This window comes from Desmodus rotundus, chromosome 9 (assembly GCF_022682495.2).
Source record: "Desmodus rotundus isolate HL8 chromosome 9, HLdesRot8A.1, whole genome shotgun sequence".
NCBI classification, from domain to species: domain Eukaryota; kingdom Metazoa; phylum Chordata; class Mammalia; order Chiroptera; family Phyllostomidae; genus Desmodus; species Desmodus rotundus.
The window spans coordinates 24,265,187-24,287,410 of record NC_071395.1 but is presented as its reverse complement, the minus strand read 5'-3'; the positions used below and the strand labels follow the sequence as shown (position 1 = coordinate 24,287,410).

At 35.6% G+C, this 22,224-nt stretch overlaps 1 protein-coding gene across 2 annotated transcripts in view; it reads right to left on the bottom strand.

The window, feature by feature from the left end:
- FSTL5 (follistatin like 5) overlaps nucleotides 1-22,224 on the bottom strand; it is a 546,539-nt gene that overhangs the window by 25,043 nt on the left and 499,272 nt on the right. For both annotated transcript variants that reach the window (XM_045202427.2, XM_045202428.2), the window contains exons 14-15: nucleotides 17,529-17,636; nucleotides 12,691-12,815 (exon numbers count right to left, since the gene is read on the bottom strand). In XM_045202427.2, coding sequence (XP_045058362.2) covers nucleotides 12,691-12,815; nucleotides 17,529-17,636 — 233 coding nt within the window. The remainder of the gene's footprint in view (nucleotides 1-12,690; nucleotides 12,816-17,528; nucleotides 17,637-22,224) is intronic.

The window sequence follows — 22,224 nt, the reverse complement described above, 5'->3', positions numbered from 1 at the left end:
TAGACAGAACTGAGTTTATAGCTGGTTCCAAAACTTATTAGGTAAGTGATTCACCATACGCAGCATAGGGATAAAAAATTATGTAGTTGTTAGTTTTAAATGAGGCAGTTCATAAAATATTCTTAGCTCTCTGTCTGCCATAGAGTAAGTGCTCAATGTTTCTTAATTGCTATTAACATGTTATATAATTATGGAGGTAATAAGAAAACTACAACTAAGCAATACAGTCTGAAGGCTTGCAAATGGCACAGTAAACTTAGACTTGACTTTATAAACTCAGACATTAACTTCTATATTAAAATAAGAAAATTAAAGAGAATTGTTAAAATGACTATTGTATGCAGGACAAGAGGAAAGTTAGAAAATTCTGATGCAATTGTCAAACAATATGAGTAAGTAAGTGGCAGTGATAACCTGCATTTCAAGTAAACTCAGATATGTGGCCCACTTTTCCTTAACATTGTCATTCCTTTACTTCCTGCTAAAATTAAATTCTTGGTTTAATTCCATGTATGACTTTGAAAATCATTGAATTTATTATAACAAAAAGTGAATCTCTTTAAATTATGCATATTGCAGACTCACAATAAAATAATGCTATCATTTTTCATTTGTATGAGTTTCAAATTTTAATAATGACTTCATAATCAGAAGAATAAATATAATTTATCTTACTTCTGTAAACCCCAAAATATGGGAGTTCAAAAAGTGTTAAGTATTTTATAATAGTAAAAAATGGTACAATGGATAACTTTGAAATTAAATAAGTAGTAGTATCATTGAAAGGGTTTTCAATATAAATTTTATGTTGGTAAGGCACAGGTCAGACTCAGAAATGAAAAATACAATATATAGGGTAACCTCTATTTTCACAAGGGTTCTGATAGTGACACCCAAATGGTACATCTTTTGAAAATTCACAAAATATAAAATATTAAGTCATGATAATAATGTACATCTCAAATAAATGTTGCCAAATGGTTTCTATTCAATGAACCACTATTCTTAACAAAGGCATGTGTGCTCAACAAAATCTCTTTGAATTAGATTCCATTATTTCCCAGTGTAAATATTAATTTGTATGGAAGTACAAGTTTTTGATGTCAAACATTGGCAAGTAAATTAAGGCTGTATGCAAGAAATCGAGAAGGCATGTTTAGCCAACATAAAAATATGTATATCTATGATCTATTAAAATATTTCTTAACATCATTTTTCTATATAAATTAATGATCTATTTTCAAAATATTTTTATGTATCAATTAAATGAGTTATATCAGTTTTTCAAATAAAAATTCTTTAGAGGTTCAAAATACTCTATGGGTTTGATATTAATACAACAAAGTGTTTAAACAGAATTTCAATGCATTTTTTAATCCATAAGCAATGTTTTTGATAACTCAGAATTGAGGAATAACAATTTGCATTAAGATGACATTAAATCTAGGTATCTTAAGATTTCCTTGGCCTAGTTACATAATGCAGTGCCTCTTTTTATACAATAAGCAAACCCTGATTTCCTTTTGCTTCAAAGAAGCCAAAAACTATATGTACGCACCCAAAATTACATAAGCATGAAAATAAGATTTTATGTTATTGCAAAAAAGGTAATTACTATAACTTTATATTATTTTTGAAAATCAGTTGTCAATACAGAAAAAAATCTGTAAATATTTTATTATCCATCCCTTTCAAAAAAAATAAAATAAAAGGAAAGATAAGAAAGTAAAAGTTTCCATAGTATAGAACAAAATTCACCTAGTCTCAGTCTAAATACAGAGGAGATTTTAAGCTAACTAACTCAACTAGCAGTTTTAGGAGTCACTTAAGGCAAAAGTCATTTTTATTTCCCTTGAAGCTGTCTACTTTGATTTATTATGTGAGGTGTGTATACCTTATACCATGCTGGTGTATGCTAAACCCTACCTGTGTCAGGTTTATTGCCTAATATTCTTACTTAATACACTCATGTGGTTATGTTAAATAATTCTACTCATGACCGATGATAAATTTGACTCAAGAGGCAGTTTCTCCACATTTCTACTAATTTGGTGAGTTTCTCTTTCACAGTTAATTTTAAAAGTTCTCTGACAACCTTTTCATGTATTTTAGTTTTGCTTGAACCAAATCTTAAAGAACTGTAAAACCTGACCTTTTGCTGCATGATATTTTTTAAAAAAGAGAAGCAAGATACAGAACATTGTAACATAACAAGTGGATGTTAACAGGGAGAATTCTTAGTTTCACTGAAACAACAAGGAAACAAGACAAACAAAAATTCATGGGACCAGACAACAGCATGGTGGTTACGAGAGGGGACTGGGGGAGAGGCAGCGAGGGTAAAGGACGTCAAATAGACGGTGGCGGAAGGAGATTTGACTTTGTGCACACTGCACGTGGTAAATGCATGCAGATGACGCATTACAGAACTGTACTTGAAACTCTTACAATTTTATTATCCCATGTCACCCCGACAAATGTAATAATAAAAAATAAGGACAAATAATTTATTCATATAAATAAACAAAAAATAAACAAATGATAAAAAGAATGCATTTGCCCAAATATTCTTTGATTGATGCACAGTAACCAATTTGTTTTTCTAACAGGGATAGCCGTAGTGAAGCAACACCCACCGGTGAACCACTGAATTAAAACGGCGTGACATATTAACTTAGGCAGATTCACAGTGAGCAATTTTCAGAACCTCAGATTGTTGTGAAGAGCAAGAATATAGTCCACGGTGTCTATCTAAAGACACTCCCCACTACCACCATTAATTTTAAAGTAACTTTGCCAAAGAAAATTGAAAAGTGGTCAAGGAAAATTGGAAAATGATGTATACGTAAAATAAGTATTTAGTCACAGTCACAGAACATTTCCAAATGTTCTAATGACTATTAGTATCATCAATTTATGCTGGTGTTCTCAGAGATAAAATTATTTATCTAATACTGTTGCTCTGCTAAGCTACAGTAGGAGAATTTCACTCAAAAGAGAATTTTTTATTACACATTTATTTAAAGTTTTAACATTTTAATAAAACATTTCATCAGGAGAAGTTCATGGATTCATAAAAGCAGATGCCATGGCAAAATACATCATATTCCTTCAACAGAAAAATAATATATCCACTTAGAGACAGAATGAGAAACCTCAGTACACATTATTCTTTTGTGAACACGTTTTATGAGCACTAGTTATTATTGCCTTATGTGCTTGTGTCAAAATATTATAGTCTAATCCATTATATATGTGTGTGAAATAGGTTCTATAATATGCACATTAAATTAATATAAGAAATTGCTTAAGTTTTCAAGATGAGTTCTGCCCCTTTCTTATGATATATTGTATTGTATTTTGACTTTTGATTTTCTTCTTTATTCATCTTGTTATCTGAATTTGTTTTTACTATCGCTGACCCCAAGAACGAACATACCTGTTGGGTAGGGCTCCTGGTGGGTAGGTGGGCAAATTTATAAACAGGGCCTAAGAGCCCTTGCTAAACAGAAGCCTCTCATGCAAGCCATGCTTCACGGAGACGCCTGCACAGAACGGCTTGCCTGCACTGTGTTTCTGCCATCTGAGCCAGCCTTTATATAAAGAGTTCCTGGAGTCCGATTTCAATCAAAAGGATGGAGACTTTCCCTGCCCAACTGCAGCTGTACCCTCAAGAGCATCTTCAACGAACAGTCAGAGCCAGCTCCATTCTCTACAACCAGGGCAGTGCTTTTGGACCAATCAAACTGTGAGAATTTGGAGTCCTCATCTGCATGAGAATGGACCAGTCAGGGACCAGGGGTGAGTACTTCTCTCTCCGTAACTCAGCTCCCCTCTGTCTCAAAGAGCATGGGTTCCCTTTCTACCAAAGACTGTATTTACCTGGCTAGAGCTAAAAACTGGAGACCTCTCCTGAGACCAGAGCACCGTGGAGATGTCCTGTTTCAGGGGGACAAAACGGGGCAGGGCAGAGCTAAGCTGTCTAGCCAGAGATGGGCCTCACACAAGAACCGCCTCATGCCTGAGGGGTGCTGCATGCCTGTGTTGTTCCACAGCCTTGCTGCTGAATAACTGAGCTGTGACACAGCTGCTCAACAGCTGTGCTGTTCCACAGACGTGCTACATCACAGCTGCGTTGTTTGCACTGAATAAAGTCTCCTCCTTCACCACATCCCATGTTGGGGGGGGGGCTGTTGGAATTAAATTAAATTGATGCCAGTGACCATTGGTTGACACTACTAATCAGAGAGACAAATAATTTATGCAACCACATCATTTACTTGTTTAGGGTAAAATAAGTATGAATTACCATTTCCAGCAAAACCCCAAATCCTATTTGACAAAGGAAAGAAGTACCTAGAAATCTGCTGCCTCCTGGGGAGATTACTGAATCCGGTCGAATGGACGGCCCTACGTTTTGCTGACCACTTTGAGGAGTTAGCATAAAGACTTCTGGGCGAAGATGCAAGAGCCATTTTACTTTGCATAACGAAACTCAGGAGGCAGATATGTATTGTAGGGTGTTTCTAAATTACATGTCATTAGAGCCCCATTGATTTTGTCAGTAAAAAATGGTGTAGTATCAATCTATTTGAAGACTTTATTAAATCCTAGAGCCTGGTGTCTAGTAATCACACCTGTGTAAAACTTTTTCTTTTTTAAGCTAATGAAATCTCCATATTTTGATTATAGCTTGCTCTTTAAATCCAACCTTGTTTTCTCATACAACAAAAATATTACATAAGAAATTCAGGCTACTATATGACTGAGTAATATTCTGTCAAGAGAGGTGTGGGCCCATTTGATTCATCCACTTGGGGCACTAGGCTCTTTCCTTATAAGGCTCAGTGCCCTGTTAATACAAGACCTAGCAAGGAGGCAGACAGGATTCTGTAACTCAAGAAGTGATCAAGATAACAAGCTGAACACACACATACAATACTTGGCTTCAAGCACTCAGTGATTTTCCAAGTATTTCATACTCAATGTTGGTGTGCGCTAATATGCTAAAGAAGTTTGAAAGTGCTACTTAAAATAAAGGCAAATACAGCACCCATAATGAAAAAGAAGAAGGGCATTATAAATCAATGATTGAAGGGCATAGTGTGTTTGCTTCTTTTTAGAAATAAGATGAAGAAAGTTACTAAGTGTTTATGTGGAAGAAACTTTGCACCAATATAAGAATGTTGGAAGGTTTACCAGCAATGATTTGCACGTGTATGTGCATATTCATTCATAAAAGTACACACACACACTTTGTTTAATAAACTATTCATGAACTTTGTCTGTTTCAGATGGAGCAGACCCTAGGCTCTGGGGATGGAAGTGTCCCCAGAGATAGGAGGTCCTGACAATTGAGAGTTAGCTTTTATGTGCCTTGGAGAGAGGGGACGAAAGAGTAAAGAAACTTGGGAAAGGGAGGGTCATGCCATAGTTTCAAAGTTTATGTTTCAGATATTCATTATTTGAGAGAATATAGATAGAAAGAGCTCTGGCTCCTGGGATATTTGGAATCATTTTTATTGTTTATTAGTATATTTCTCTTTGTGGAACGAATTAGCATATCAGTAGGAATGTAAAAAAATACTGAACTGCATTGAATTTTGATTTTTCTGAAATCTTTAAGAACCATTTTTGAAATAATATAATTGCTGCTTATTATTCTAAAATTGTTTTTCTCTAAAAATGCATTTAATAATTGATATTTTCAGTTTCTTCTGATGTGCTAGGATTTCAGTGCAGCCAGACAATTTTAGTGCTAAAATTGTATGTGTACAACCCTGGCCTGACCATGAATCAAGTCACAAGTGTAGCGTTGTCTTGATATATGGCTCACCATATGTATAATTTTGCTTTAACAGATTTGCTAAAATATGAGGGGGAATGATATACTTTACTTTCACTTTCACTTTAACAGAATGTTTATTTTTCCCTTGGAGAAGCTTTAAGGACACATATATCAACCCAATCCCTTCTTAATCATTTCCTTGCTGTAATTTATAACAGAGAAGGAGCGCTATGGACTTCTCTCCACCTGCCCGAATGGTGCCTGCTACCAACTTCAGGTTGCTCCATCTGTGGCAGTGGCACCATAGCCATTGGCTGTTGGGGTTTTGACAGACCTGAAGTAAGAGATAAACCTTTAGCTCCTCACTGTCACATTTGATTGCAAACACTGTTACATTCTAAAGCTGTCCTACTTCGGGCACACCATGAGACGGCAAGGTTCTTTGGAAAAACAGTAATGCTGGGAAAAGTAAAAGGCAGCAGGAAAAGAGAAAGCTTAAATAAGAGATGGGTTGATTCTATAAAAGGAGCCATCGGCACGGGTCTGCGGGAGCTGAGCAGGGCTGTTGAGGACGGGACACTGTGAATACCACTCATTTGCCAGGGGTTGGAGCAGATCCAACGGCACACAACCCACACTCTTACATCTGATGCTCGAGGGTCTAGAAGGGTGCCTGCAGCCACGCTTCTCCTTTTCAGCTCATCCAAACTGACGAGTAACACAAAGGCCCACTTTCCACAGCATTCCTGAAGTTGTCATTCTGAGATATTCATTCAACCCTAACAGCAACTTTCGGTAGGTATGTGGTAGGAAAGGGAGTGTTACAAAGAAATTTTTGGAATGTTATTTGTATCTTTTTTTGTTAATTTTGTTCAGCAAGTTAAATGCAGAGGAGGAAAAAAAGCGTTGGAAGGGGCGTTTCCAGGTTTTCATATAGCTACCTGTTGCTCTCAAGGCCTCCCTGTCACTGTGATTTACAGATATACTCTAGTCATCTTATCGCTTATCATGTAATTACTGAGTGAACTAAATACACACACACACACCCTCTCCCAAGTATGAACATAAATTTTATGACCCTGAATAATCAACCAATCAACCCATAAAGAAAAGTTAAGAAAAATGACAATAATAAAGATATAAATTTACTAACTGCTCTTTCTCTCAAGAAATAGGAGCATTTTGAAGGTAGATGTCTAGAGAAATATAAAGACAGACTATAAAGAGGAGGCGTTTGAAATTCTAGGCAACAATCAAATGGTGGTATGGGGTGACTTAAAGGGTGAACAAGCCTTTGAAAGCATCTCACACAGCATCACCTAAGCTGCCATCTTCCCTTTCTACTTATAGGACTAGTCCTGGAGTCATGTGTAAATCAGGAGTAATTTTCTCCTTGTACTGACCACAAGTACCCTCTGTAGTGATTGACACCAGCATGCTTGAGCTGGATGGGATTAAATTTGTCTCCAGGTGCACTCGAACTCCGGGAGGACAAGAGATGGAGGAGGCATGATTTGCGGATGTTTACAAGGGCCAGGCTATAAAGAAATCTTGTTCATCAAGTGGAACATGTTTTAAATTGTATCAGAGAAATGATTTCGTTGACAACAATTTTAAATGGTTTCTACATATAGCCTTAAATAGCCCATATGTTAGTTGTGCCATAGGTGAAAATATCTCGCTGCTATCCTCTTCTCTACCTTAAAACTACTTTTATTCATGAGAAGTCCAAAGCTCTAAGAAGGACTTCTGCCAATTCTGGCATTATATAAGTTTCAGCTTACATTGTCAGGCCTTCTTAGAATCTTGCACTACTAAATTTATTAAATTTTCCATCTCTGTGCCACATTGGCCCCATGTAGTTCTCCCTTTTATCCCCTACTAAACAAAGATAAATCTTCTTTGGGACAATTACCAACAACTTTTCAAGGGAGGTTCGGTGCAAACATGTCACTCGTTGCTTGGATATCTGCCATCTCATTAGATTCTCTTATTTTCTCAGTTCTCCTCACCCCTATGATCTTTATACAGAACTTTAAAAAACGTGATAAGATGATAAATTACTGCAAACCAGTTGTTTTTCATTTCCTGTATGCAAACTCTAGTAGCATCTGTCGAGAAAGTTGTAATCTTTACATACACCATGACAAAAATTGACATTCCTTTTTTCTCTTCAAAATGTCATGAAAAATATACAATTAGTTATACAAGTGTCCATTTTTTTGAGATGTACTTGCTTTGAAATTTAATACAACCATTGTAACCAACAATTTTGCTCAAAAAATGTATTTTAAATTACTTTTTAACTTCTGGCGAATTAAAAAAATGATAACAAACATCACTAAACCCCGCCACACATTAGCCATACCATTAAAAAAATGTAATTGTAGAACTATAATGTTATTCAAATATATCTATTTACATGTAATGATGCAATAACCTGGTTCTTTGGATACAAATTATAAATAGAATAATAAATCTTTTTTTTTACATTTATAGAGTACTTTTAATTAAAACATAATGAATTATCATTTCAATTTTTATAATATTAAATAAATATAATTGGTTCTTCTGAGAATTATACATGTATATTCATTTTAACAATTTCTGTTAATATTACCTATTTGAATATTTTTTTATATAGAAAAAAATCCAAGTTGAAATTCTTCATATAAGAAGTCTATATTTCTCATGTCATTGGAAACACGCTTCTTTTGCAGTATATAATCTCTTTACCTTTAGAATTATGATTCAAGATTTATGAGTTACTTGCTGAAGTATAATACTTTTAAAGAAAAGTCTCTATTAACTGGAAGTCTGAAAAATGAATGTCTATTTAATACACATTGTCAGTTAACTGAAATGTGCAATGAATTACTAATATAGAAAATATGTCACTTTAAAATATTCAGTGAAACTATTTCTGTGAAATTAACAAAACATAAGATATAAAATGTTTATTCTTAAAAACAAAAATGGCCTAGAATTATAGAGTGATTTAAATCAGTATATTTCAACAAGCATCAGCAAATCATCTGTGTTATTAACTAAATTTTAAGTAATGTAAATTTTCCCTAAAAAAATGGGGGGGTGGATTTAACCAACTCACTCACAGGTGTATTAAAAATAACTACTATAGAGTTTTAGTAATCTTTAAAAATAAAGTTAGGCAACAAGTGTTTATTCAGCCCCTTTCAGAAGCTCAGCAAGTAGCTGGGACTGCTGGGGAGACAGGGGTATCATGCAACCCCTCTCATCTGCCAGGAAGTTTAGATAATCGGATTCACAGTTGGGGCTCACAGGCGCCTGTCTTCAGGAATGGCTGCGTGCTGCTCTGGAGCTTTTCTACATTATTTCCTGGATAAGCACTCATACTGAAGAAAGAGAAAGTCAGGGACACAAGTGTGGTCCAGTAACCGGAACTCTACAGTTCAGAGACATTTTGATTTAGATGAAATGATAGTGCAGCATTGTGGCACCTAATTTATCTCCAGCCTAGGGCTCAGATAATCTTCGGATCTCTATGGAGAAGAAAGGTGCAAATAAAACCACAATGGGGCATTTTCACTAATAAGCTCTCGCTCTGTAGTAAAAATCAGGAATAACTGCATGTGGCCTAAATTGAGGGGCTAAGGAATGGGATGAATTCAGGTGAGGAGCTAAATGAGTGGATGATACCAGGCCCTTATTTTGAAATATTTTTTAAATGGTAAAATTAGTCTTAGGGAATTCAAATTCCTCAGACCATTCAAAAGGAACCAAACTTAGGTTTTAAGGATTTTTAAAGTGCTGAAAATTTCAAACTGTTTTATGAAGACTGATTTCTTTTTACACTACCATTTATATTTTAATATAAATTTTAAAGAATTTTTGTTCTCTTCAATTAGTAAAGTCTTTATAATATTTTACAGACTGAATTAAACAAGCTTGAGAATTCTTGACAAAGATGCATTTAAAAAAAATGGAGAAAACTGAGAAGAAACCAAACAGGGAAAAATAAAGACTTTTAGCAAAATTATAACTAATTTCAGGTGACCCCAGGCACCAGTGTAGATTATAAGTAGTCTGGGCAACTATTAGGGGCAACACTCAAACATTATTTTATGCCGATCCTTAGAAAAAAATGAAGTAAGCTGGTAAACTGCGTAAGAACTGATGGCAAATGGTGTTGCTGGAACATTCGGGCTTAGATCTGTCTGATGGGAAATGTAAGTTCTCATTACTGCCATTCACTGCTTCCACACAATTCCCAGGCTCCTGATGCAGCTTGCTGCGTGTTTGATGTTATGTTACACTCTGAGAAACGCAGTAAGGTATACAAGATATATAGTTCTCCTCTCAATACTATATATCCTGGTTTAGGAAACAGTATAGCACTTCCTTCCTTCTTTATCTCCATTCTGTTGAGAAACATGAATTAAGTGCCTACAGGTTTTTAAGCACTAAGGGTATAAAATCCTCTACATCTGGGAGTTTTTCAGGCATAGGTGTATATATTATTTGAAATGAGGGTGTAGCCATTTTAGAGAAAAGCAGATTAATGTGAAGGGGGTCAAAGGAAGAAAACTTGTATTAATTAAAAATACATTCTTTGTCAGACCTTCTGATTGATCTGGACATATATACCAAGCCTAACAGTGAGAACACAGACTCAAATTTTGAAAAGCACAATTCATAAAAAGGTCAGTCTCAGGAGCACATATTTAAACACATGTGGAATTTGGTTAGAAAAAATATGGTACATGAAATTGGTGGGGAAAAGATCATATCTACCCCTCAAGTTTTCCTGATGGGGAATAAATTCTCATTACATTAAAAATACTCTACATATTTAACAGTTTATTTTTGGAAAGGCATGCTAATTTTTACATGTACTCTTCACTTTAGTAATAGCAGTAATTACTTTGAAATGCAATAGGAAATCTGATGATCATTCACATTCATTAAAATGGGACCTATATGCAGATAGGATTGCTATAATTTAATTTAGTATTCTTATAAGTATTGGCAAAACTTTCACACATTTCACTATACATTCCTAAAAGGAATGAAGATATTTAAAGATCTCCTCAAGCATACTTTTCAGTGGTTTTCATAATATATAGAAATAACTAAAATAAAATTCTGCCTTATACGTGTTTATATCATGTAGATGTCTTTCTAATTATTATTAGGTTCAACTCCAGCTAGGTAGTTATCCTTCTCACCCTGGACAGACGTTGTCTGCTGCGAGTATATCAGTGATACGTACAAACACAGAATTGCACGTAGTGCTTACTGCAGGCAGACAAACTTAAACTCCGGCCTCTTGAAGCCATTTTAGCATCATGATACAATCTTTTTGTTTTAAGGTAGAAGAAATACTTAAAAGTTTACACTGTTAACCCTACTGGTTTCATAACCACAGGAATTTTGGCCTAAATAATTGTATTAATAGTGCATTTAAAAAAATAAGCAAAGCTGATAATAGTATTAAATAAAGTAATAAGGAATAGGAGAATGGGGTAAATGAACGCAGTGTTACATATTGAATTATTGATTAGTACAACAATAATTTGTAAACATGAAAAGAGAAAAGGAATATTTATTAATCATAACAAACCAATGTCAATTGGATAAAATTTTATTTTTATCAAGCAAATATAAGAACATATTTTTCTGGTAACATCTCAAGTGGTACCATTTTTAGTCCATATGCTGACTTCTTTAGTCTCTAAATTATTATAGTGTTTGCAGCCAAACCTTAAAAATTATTACTTTGAAGCACACAACATACATTTTCATTCTACATATATTATATATAAGTATATAATAATTGTGATAGGATTTTTACAGTTTTAATCACTTTATTACTTGAGCACATAATAGGCACTCTGAGAATAATGGCCAACTGCTTGAGAAATAAATTAAACTCTTTGAAAAGACATACTTGGCTATGCAAAAAAATAGTTTATAGATAATGTCTTGACTGGGAGCCACACTTCTGATTTCTTAATCCCCTTTTTCATTTTTGCAAGGTGAATTTCGCACTCTTTTGAAATTCTTACAACTCCCAAGTTTTAGATGAGAAAATTTTCAATTCAATACAAGGGAAACAAATATACACGAGAATCAAATAATGGCTCACATAACATACCTGGAGCAGTTCCCCCTCATAAGAATTCACTTAAGAAACACAACAAAGTTATTAGGGGAATAAATAATAATAAATAAATAAAAATAAAAATAAATAAATTTGCTAGTGATGCAAATTCACTGGTATTGTTAAGCAATACTTTAAATTTTTTCAATAAATTATTACAATACATAATACCAGAAATTGTGATATCTCCAAAACCTCCCCTTTTAAGTATTTAAATGGCTTTTATGGAACTTTGGAATGATGTCACTAGAAATTACTACCTTTTCACCTGTTGTAAATACAAAGAGAGAACATGCCAACATATCTGTTCTCACAGTACAGACCTTGAACATTTCATTTCAACCTAACTACACTTCCTAATGTGATTTTATATTAATTTCAAAATGAGAAAAATATGATGCTTGGATGTTATTATGACGTATCGAGTAGATTTCTGTGAGAGTGGTTCTTTTATTATGTCAGGTTCAAATGTCAGCATTTTGCAAAAGCCTACTAAAGAGACCTTAGTGAGCATGGACAAATATATTAATCTGTAAAATTGATTTTAAAATGCAACCCTATCATTATGAATTCACTTTTCTCTTAGGCTTATGAAGGAATATATGACAGGAAATTTATCCCTGATGTTGATAACTAAAAGTTTATCAAGCACATTTTTAGGTGTCTTTGTTGTGCAGTTGAAATGTTTGTTATGGTTTCTCATGGCTTTCTGTCAAGGTGAGAGAGAAATGTAAGGCCGGTCGCTCATTTTAGCACTTACCTCATGTGGGTGATGAGGAGTGTCGTAGTGGGAATGAAAAAGTCCTCCACTCGGTCAAACTGCTTTCCCACTGGCTGGGTGTGGATCGTGTGGTGTGGCACATTCCCACTGGCGAGGGTTATCACCTACACAGAACACACCCTGTTTGAAACGTGGCAATGCACGCCCTTAGCAATATCAGCTTCCTGTTGATTTGGAGAAGAAAAGAATCTCTGGCATGGGCTCTCTATCGCTATCCTCAAAATTAGTATATTATTAAGCAAATTGAAATTCTGTAATTGCTGTATTTTCAATATAGAAATTTATGTTTCTATAAAGAAATAAAAAAAAATAGAACAAATAGCAGTTCCTTTGGAGAAGTACAGCAATAACCATGGACATACGCCTCTGGGCCTATTCATCAGTAACTGTTTTTTTAAAAACTTTTTATTGTCTATTAAAAAAAATAACTGCATTTAAACTTCTATTCCTCATATCCCATTATGCATCGGATTTTATCAGTTCCTTTTCCCAGTTTCCCACACCTCCTCATTTTTCTCTATTGTCTCTGCTGTACAACAGTTGTTCTATTAGCTTTTTAAAGCACTTCCCTGCCTCTTTCCCCTCTTCTAGATTTTTTTGTACCTATGATCTACAAATTGAACTTCCTAAAGTTCTGACTGAATCTCTGAGTCACACAGACTTCCCTTCTTCCAAAGCGATCTCTTCCTTTCATTTTGATGACAGAACTAAATAACACTTTTATTTTTAGGGGTCTTTTTATTTTCAGAATGGTTAACTTTCTTACAAGTGAGCATATTTTCATTGAGTTCTACTGAAAATTGTCATATTCAGTAAATATAGATTAATTATTACAAGTCAGGATAGGGTCAGTTAAGTTACAGGTAAAAAAACAAAACAAAACAGGAAACATACCTTTAAGTCTTAGTGGCTTAGAAAACAAAGATTTGTTTCACACGTTACTTCCCCTGAGGGATTTGGCAGGATAGCCACAGTTTTCACTCAGTATTCCACACTGAAGGAGAGGCCAGCTACCTCGAATGTTTCCATCGCAGCAAACCTCGTTTGCCAGAATAATTATCTGGCTCCACTTAAGCAAAAAGGAGCTCAGCATGTACCCAGAGGAAGAGACAACCAAAGTATTTCCTAACAGCCTTAAAACACGATACCTATTTTATTAATGAGTATCAGTGAGAAAGTTAGCACTGGATTGTAGCCATTCATAACAATGTCTACAAGACTTTAATCAAGATCAACAGAGAGACAGAGAAGGAACTCTCTCCATTTTTCTTCCCTTTGGATTGTATAGAAGTGTGTGTAACTCTCAAAACACATATACTTGTATTTGAAATTAATGCTTAGACCCACTGTAGCAATCATATTTACTGAGAGTTTGCTATGTGTCAATATGTGTTCTGGTAGTTTACAGGAATCACAGAATTTAGTATCTAAACAATACTGTAATGTGTGTATCGCATCCCGACCTTCCCAAACTTACTGATGCAAAAATATTTAATGCTAGTGAAGGTATATTAACTGAGCATTGTTTGTGTGCTTGGCATAGTCCTAGGTTATAAAAATCACATGGCCACTTCCCTAGTTCCCCTCTATCTGTGTTTTGTTTCCTGACGGTTCAGGGTCCTTCTCACTGCCGGAATTGAGCAGGAAGTGATGGATGGCCAAGTTCAGAACTGAGCCAACTAAATGCAAGGACGCACAGATTGATCTGATGCACCTTAATCGATAGGCCCCATCTTTCAACAACCCCTGGCTCATTCTTAATGGCATCCTGCCATTGGTCTCTCCACGTGTAATGGGTTCTACGGACCCAAAGCCATCACCTCCCAATGGCACCCGATCTGGCCGCGGCCTACTCCTTGACAAATAGCAAAACCTAAGGACTTTATTCCAAGTTGTTTCCTGGGGATATTTTCTTCTCTAATTGTTGTGCAATTGAAAAGATATTCCATATAAATTGTAAAACTGTACAGATGACAGATTCAATTTTTAGAACAGTGTTTCTTAAATTATTATTAGGCATGATGTCTTTTAAAAAGAAATGAATAACCATGATAAATCTTTGGGAATTCATTTGAGAATACTAATTGGAAACATTACTGTCTTACATACCTAAAATTATACCTCATGGGTTTTCATTAATTACTTGTAAATATAAAAATAATATATTTTGCTTTCATAATTGGCAAAGATTTATAGATTTACTGATAATTGAAAGGCAAAGACAAAGAAGGAATATAAATAGGGCTGGCTGATCCTTGATAAAATGCTTTTGCTCCTTCAAGGGTCAGTGGGTACCATCCTAAGATTTACTGCATTAGGACAAAAAAGTTACTTCCTAGCCTTTGCATCCATTGCTTTCCAGTCTAAGCTTTCAACACTGTGGCACAGAGACACTCTAGCAAAAGTGACAGCTTGCCCATGTTTTTGGTTTGGTGAAGCCAATTTCTCCAAAAGAAAAGTATTTCCACTTTCAGAAAAACCTTTAATCCCATTTTCTTTGGGGATGTTTCCTGGTGAACTTGTTGGGAGACCATTACCTATGAATATTTTGACATTTTTGCAGAGTCAGGTCTTTCTGAACAAAGGGCACTGGCAAACTTGGTTAAAGGATGATGATGTAGCAAAAATGCCTTGGAAGCCAGAGATGCTGTTTGGCTCCTGAGAGATTTAGAGACTTAGAGCCTTTGAGCCAATTACTGGCATTCCAGAGTTCAAACCTGCCCCTTCTCTCCCAGGACAAGATTTGTATATATATTCCAGAGTAGTAATCTCTCTCTGCCACAGGAGAGGATGGTCTGATGGGCTAGCAGCCTAATAAAACTGAGGGACACATATTCGCAGGGTCCTTTTCCTACAGTACGACGGTGCTGCACATGCAGGGTGACATTAGTCTTCACTGCATCATCCTGTGGAGATTGGGGTGGGAGACCAGACACTAACATGCTCCATGGTACAGAATGGTCTGTTTTCGGTCTGTCTCTCTAGCTATCATCTGTCATATATATACACACACAAAACACACACTTTGTACAAATAAATCTTCTTGTATATGTTATTTTAAGAACACTTTTAAATGCCTCGATTTTATTTTATATTTCTAGGTGTGACACTTACCTTTCACTCCCACCCAGAAAATGTTTTTAAAATTCAGTAAATCTTATTAGCATTTCTTTTTTACTCAGAGAGAAAGAATCCGTGTTTAGATCGCTGGAGAGTGTGTAGGAAGTTACTTAACACCTCTACAAAGCTTTTTCTCCCTTTCTAAATACTATTAAAGATGCCTAAAGTTGTTCTTTAATTCCTACCTATTTTATTTTTCTTGTCAAGATTATATTTAAATACAAAATATCAAATAATCAGAGCTTATGACCATAGGTAGGTCATGTTAACAGCCATCCACAATGAAGACTATGCTCTTTCCATGAAGAGATTGGCTCTGTTACACCATCTCCCTCAACCAGGGCAAGGTAGTGTAACTTGCTTTCATTTGTTAGGGTGCGGCGGAAGTTACTTATGCAAGTCCTGGAGCCCAGATTCTAATTGGCCTTGTGACTTCCACTGCGTCGTATTCTGTTATCACCACACTGTGGAGATGGCAATCTAAAGGCTGAGCAGGCACAGGCAAGAGACACAAGGCACTCAGCTACGCATCACCACCACAGGACTGACGAGACTGAGGCCACTTTGGATCTCCCAGCTCTTGCTATCAAATGGTCGCAGCCCCATGGGTGCTCCCAGATCCTGCCCACAGAAATGCCTAGATTGCCAAGTCACAGAATTTTTGAGTGGTGAGTCATCCTTTAATTTTGTTTAAGACCTACAATTTTGAAGTGGCTTGACTTGCAACAATAATAACTGAAATACTGTATTATATTATACATGCTTCAAATGACAAATGTTTCTAATGAAATATAAAACAAACCATTAATTGTAATAGTTACTTTAAAATATTTCATTTCAATAGACCTATTCTATGTAGGTTAAATATTGTAATACTGAAAACACTTCAAAATCATGAAAAGCATTAAAGTGATAATTGATTAAAAATAACATTGCATTCAACAGACTTAACTGAAAGTAGCCAAAGGTTTATGATTTAGGATTTTGTGAGAAGACACATGTCCAAGGCAGTCTTATAATCACAAGGTGGTTTGGGAAATAGATAAACCACATTTTTAAGGGCCAAACATTCCTTCCCAGTCTCTCTCTGTTCCTTCTTAAACTCATAAGTATAAAAATCATAAGACTGTGCCAAAGAGTCATTGTAAAATGTATACTATATATTTTTCTCTATTTGTCAAATTCTCACATAAACAACTTCAAGACTGGAGCAAGGTCCACACAGGTCACACCAGAAATGAGCCTGTTTTGAAATAACAAAATGCTCTCTGTTTGCAGAACAATGGAGATCTGCTTGGAGACGCTGTCTACCTCTCCTGGTCTCTGTCTCATGTGTCCCACTCCCCAGGTCTCATTTGGAAAAGAGAAATGGAAATTTAAAAAAATTCTCATGAAAATTGCAGGGAGGCAGAAAGCTCTTGAAAGGTAATTTTTTTTTCCTAACAGCATCTGCTTTGTCATCATATGTCATTCTTCTAGCATATAAATCCAACCTTTGATAAATGTGACCTAGAATATTTTCCAATCCAAAAAAAGTACTGGGGATCAACTTTCTTTTACCTTTTTTTCTGTGCAGGTCCAGTTGCGCCCGCAGTTCTCAGAATGAAGAATATCATTCTTAAATGGTTATACATATCCCAAGACATAGCTACAGGGTTAAGACTCTTCTGTGCTCGAATATGCTGAAACGGACTCACCTGCAACGTCGGAGAAGTCTTTCCCATGGAGCCCCAGCTTAGCACCCAGACCTGATCGTGTGACTTGTCGTAGTGCAATTTCACTGGGACGGGGTCTGTGCTTACTGCCTGTAATAAATAGGAGTTAAAAAAATGTTTTCAGGCTGAAACTTTAGTTTAAAACTAGCCCAGAAATTATGGAAGAATCAAGAGTTTCGATGTCAGACTAAAAATGTATGTTGCCAAATGTCTAATTTTATAAACTTTTACTCCATTAATTTGGAAATGTGATAGGTGACTCAAACATGTTTTTGTGCCATTTTATAAAGGCTTGTGTTTGTTTGTTACCTATGTAAATTGTGTGCCATGGAGAAGCTATTTAAAAACTCAAATGAATGAATATGTGCATTTTAATCAATCATTTAATAGAGGTGAGAACTAAGGCTATACCATTAGGATTTTCCAACCCAGTGCTGGTTATGGGATTTGACCACCTGTAATGCCAAGATGCCAAAGATACAATACATGGTTGTAACTCTCACAACAGAGTACCTAATTTAGTTTCCTTAATGAGCAATCCAAAACCACAGAAGGCAGAAGCACTTTTTTTGTACCATACATGATATGGTAAATGTGGTTTTCTGCTAATATTTAGCATTTACTTAAAGTAAAACTGCTAAAAAACCAAATTGCTTCCAGGCAGTTATTTCACTCACCTTTATTTTAAGCTATTTATATTACCAGCTAACCCCCCTCTAAAGTAATGTCCTGTAGTAGTTGCATATATAAATTTTGTAACATAAAACAAATGTGTTCAATAAAACAGCTTTTATTTAATGTTCAAAGCATTTCTTCCCAAAGCTCTGTTGAATATCCATAGACAATTTCCCAAGTCCTGGCTCATAATGTTTGCCTTTTCCCAGTGCTGAGTTAAAGGTGAACTACAGATGTGGTTGAACATATGGAGATTCATATTTTAACTAACATGTTGGCAATTTAGTCTTACTAAAGTATTTCCTTGCTCAAACCTCTCCCTTCATTGTATCTATCTTTTTGGATCACTGAAATAATTAGGAGATTTCTGAAAAGACCAATTTAAGCATTTCTGTGTCGGTATCTCAGTACCCTCATCCCTTCTTGCTGGCGAGCAGAGTCGTGGTCTTGTTTTGGTATTAGATGGGCAGCAATGTTCTCAAGGAAGGTAAACATCAGAGACTGAAACCAGTAACCAATTTCATTGCCCTTTGACAAATGCAAAGATTCCCAGCCTCTGCAGAGGCCAGGGTGGTCACACGGCATATGCTAGTTTACATATTATAAAGATGATTGTGATACATGATTTCGAAGGATGATATTGCATTTTCATCAAAAGCAACAAGAACAGGAGGAGCCCTCCTTCCACCACGCTTTCTCTTTCTTCCTGTTTTGAATGTTATCATATGAGAACACTAAGCCTCAATTTCCAAAGCCACTCTGAGGCCATAAAACAATAAACTTAAGAAGTAAAATCCAACACTTTGAGGATTCCGTCAGAGAAAAATAAAAGGAGAGTGAATTTTTGATTATAATGAATTACTGCACAAACCTAGAAAAACTATCCTTAGATTTAATGTTATTTGAAATAATTAAATGGCTTTAATGCTTAAGGAATAGTTAGTCTGGTATTTTGTTAATTGTACTCAAATGTATGCTGCATGTTACATGTACTGCTCAATAATTTAAATACATACATAGCAAAAAAGCCATCATTCATCAATAATAAAGTAATAAGATTTCCTTTCATTTTTTTTCATATTTTCCTCTTACCATGTTAAATTTGATCTATGTATGATTATAATGGTCAGCCTATTTTGCATGCAGCTTAAAATGGGATAATCTTTTAAAAATGTTAAAGATGGAACAGCTCAATACAAAAACAAAAGCAACAATAACGACTCCTCAATTGTTCAGACACAGTTATGAAAAGAGCAAAGGTCTTCAAATACCTTTACATAGTAGGGAACGATCTGAATAAAAATGGCCAGCTCTCATAAGGTTCTTTTCTTTTAACCAGGCCCTTTCGTCAGCACTGTCTTCCATGGGCATACCCCAATCCACAAGTTATATTAATGTCCACACAATAGAGGATAAGGGAGCTGAGCCTCTGTCTCCCCAACAGTCATCCAGCCAGTGACCAGCAGGGCTGGGATTTGGTAATCTGTCTTCCTTCCCACTGTGGGAAACTCTCTCTACACAGGAAAGATCATCCCAACGATGCGTGGATATGTCACCCTCCTATTTATGCCTAAGAAATATTCTTTTATTTTTTTTTCTTTTGGAAGACAGAAAGAAACCCATGGGCTTAAATGCAGGCGGCATCATCTGCATAAGCAGCACAACCCTAGTGAGGTGTCAGTGAGAGGTGGTATACACTGAGCGCATGGGCGTGTACTCCCAAGCAGACTTCAAATCTTAGCATCGTCAATTAAATGTAAATAATATTGATAATCATATCATAAGAAGTTACTACATTTTCCTGTGGTTCAGTTTCCTCTATAATGCAATGAAGAGAGTAATAATAGCAACTTCAAAGGTTGCTGTGAATAATAGATGAGGTAGTAAATGTAAAATGCTGAGGATGTGCTTGGTAAATAGTAAGCACTATGGAAACACTATTACTCCAATTAGAAAAACTAATGGAACTAGAGGTATTTTTATAACAGCATCATATTGTCTCAAAGTTAGAGGTGTAGTACCCTTACTTAGCAAACAATAAAACTAAGACCTTGAAGAGAAAGTAAATAAATGTAGTCTTTGTCCTTGATAAATTTACAGGCTAGAGGGTGAAAGAAGAAGTTAAAATAACTTGATGCATGTCACGAAGTGAAAATAAGGACCAAATGCCATGAAATGTCAGAGGAAGAAGTAAAATACAGAATGAGGGATAAGGAGAGGAGGTGATGCTATTTAACTGAGCCTTAAAATATGAATATTTTTATAAATGGGAAGACACACTATTTGTTACAGTTAACTTATGAGAAAATGTTCCAGAAGATTCAGAAGCAGTTCATGATTAATTGCTTTCAAATAAAGTTAAGATATATGTATTTGAAAGAGAAAAATATCAATCAATTTTAAAGACAACATCAGAGTTTTAAAAATACCTGCTCCATGGTCTCACAGATTTTTTGAACATGTTGTGTTTCAGCATTTCAAAGGTTTGGTATTAAATTTAGTTTATTTTGGTGCTCAGTTATAAAAGCACACACGAACCGAAAAAGATATGCAGCTCAAAATGAAGAAAAGTACATCTAACATATTTTATTTGGAAAATGTTTAAGTCTCAGGAAAAATCTGTTTACAAGTTTTCAAGTGTGCAGAAATAACTCATTTTACAGAGGAACATTTATATAGTTTTCAGCAACAAAATCATATAACAATGACAAAAATATTTCCAAATACCCTTCTTCAGGATAATTTTGCCATAACCCAATTTTCAGTAATATATATATGAACATATATATATTCCTACCTACATCATCCACTTTTTAAAGAGATAAATTACATGTTGCATGTGTTGGATTTTACAAAACATCTGCTAGTATACTCTGGAAATTACTCTAAATGGTCAGTAAATTTAAACCATTAGCTTCTGTAAAAGAGACACTATTTTTTAAACTTTTTGAAGAATTTTCTTCCCCCAGAAAAGTCCCTGTGTTATGAAATAGTTAAAATGTTTCTCCATATTCTATGAAAAGGATTGAAAAGATTCTATTATCACTGACCGTTCTCTTTCTCCCATGCCTCACTTCCTTAGGAAATACGACTGGATTTGCCTTCCAAATACTGACCTTTTCCAGCACCTCTCCTATCACTGTGAACAACCCCTATCATCTGTAGCATCCTCACATGATTTCAAACTTCTAACTTGATATTCATTGACTTTCTCAGTAGATTTGTCAGAGTGATTTTATTTTTTCTTTGCTTGGTTAGACGTAGACAAATCATGACACTAATGGGTTCAAACCGCTATAGTGTCTTCCCATGCCCATCAGAGCAAAACCCTTGTAGTAAAAAGTCCTTGTAGCAACCACTGGGCACTACCTTGTCTGCCACACCCCAGGCTTCTTTCTCAAACAACCCCCCTACCATTCTTCCTGTGATGTCTCCAATCTGGATACTCTTAGCCTCCTTGCCACGTCCATCCAAGGAGCCACACTTTGTCTTTTGGAAGGCTTTTCTCCAAAATGGTCTTCCCCTAGATAGCTCAACGTCAGCTTCCTCCACACGTCCTTTACTCAGAGCTCCCCTTGGTGAGCCAGTCTGACCACCCTATTTAATGCTGTAAACAGACTTCATGTGGTGCATTTCCCCTCACCCTAGGCTTTCCCAATCCCACGTGGCCTTCCTCTACCATTTTACCTTTTCCAACAAGGACCATGGGGTGGGGATTGTCTTTGGGAATGAGGGTTGGATGGGACAGGGTAGAGCAATTAGGGGGGAAAATTGGTACAACTGTAACTGAACAACAATAAAAATTTTAAAAAATCACTACCTTTCATATTATATAATTAGTATTTTCAGTATTCTTATTTTTGTTTTTTTATTTATTGTTGTTCAGTTACAGTTGTCCCACCTTTTTCCCCATTGCTCAACCCTATCTCTCTCCCCGACTCCCACAGTCAACCCTCCTATTGTCTGTGCCCATGAGTCCTATTATTTTTCATTGTTTTTTCCA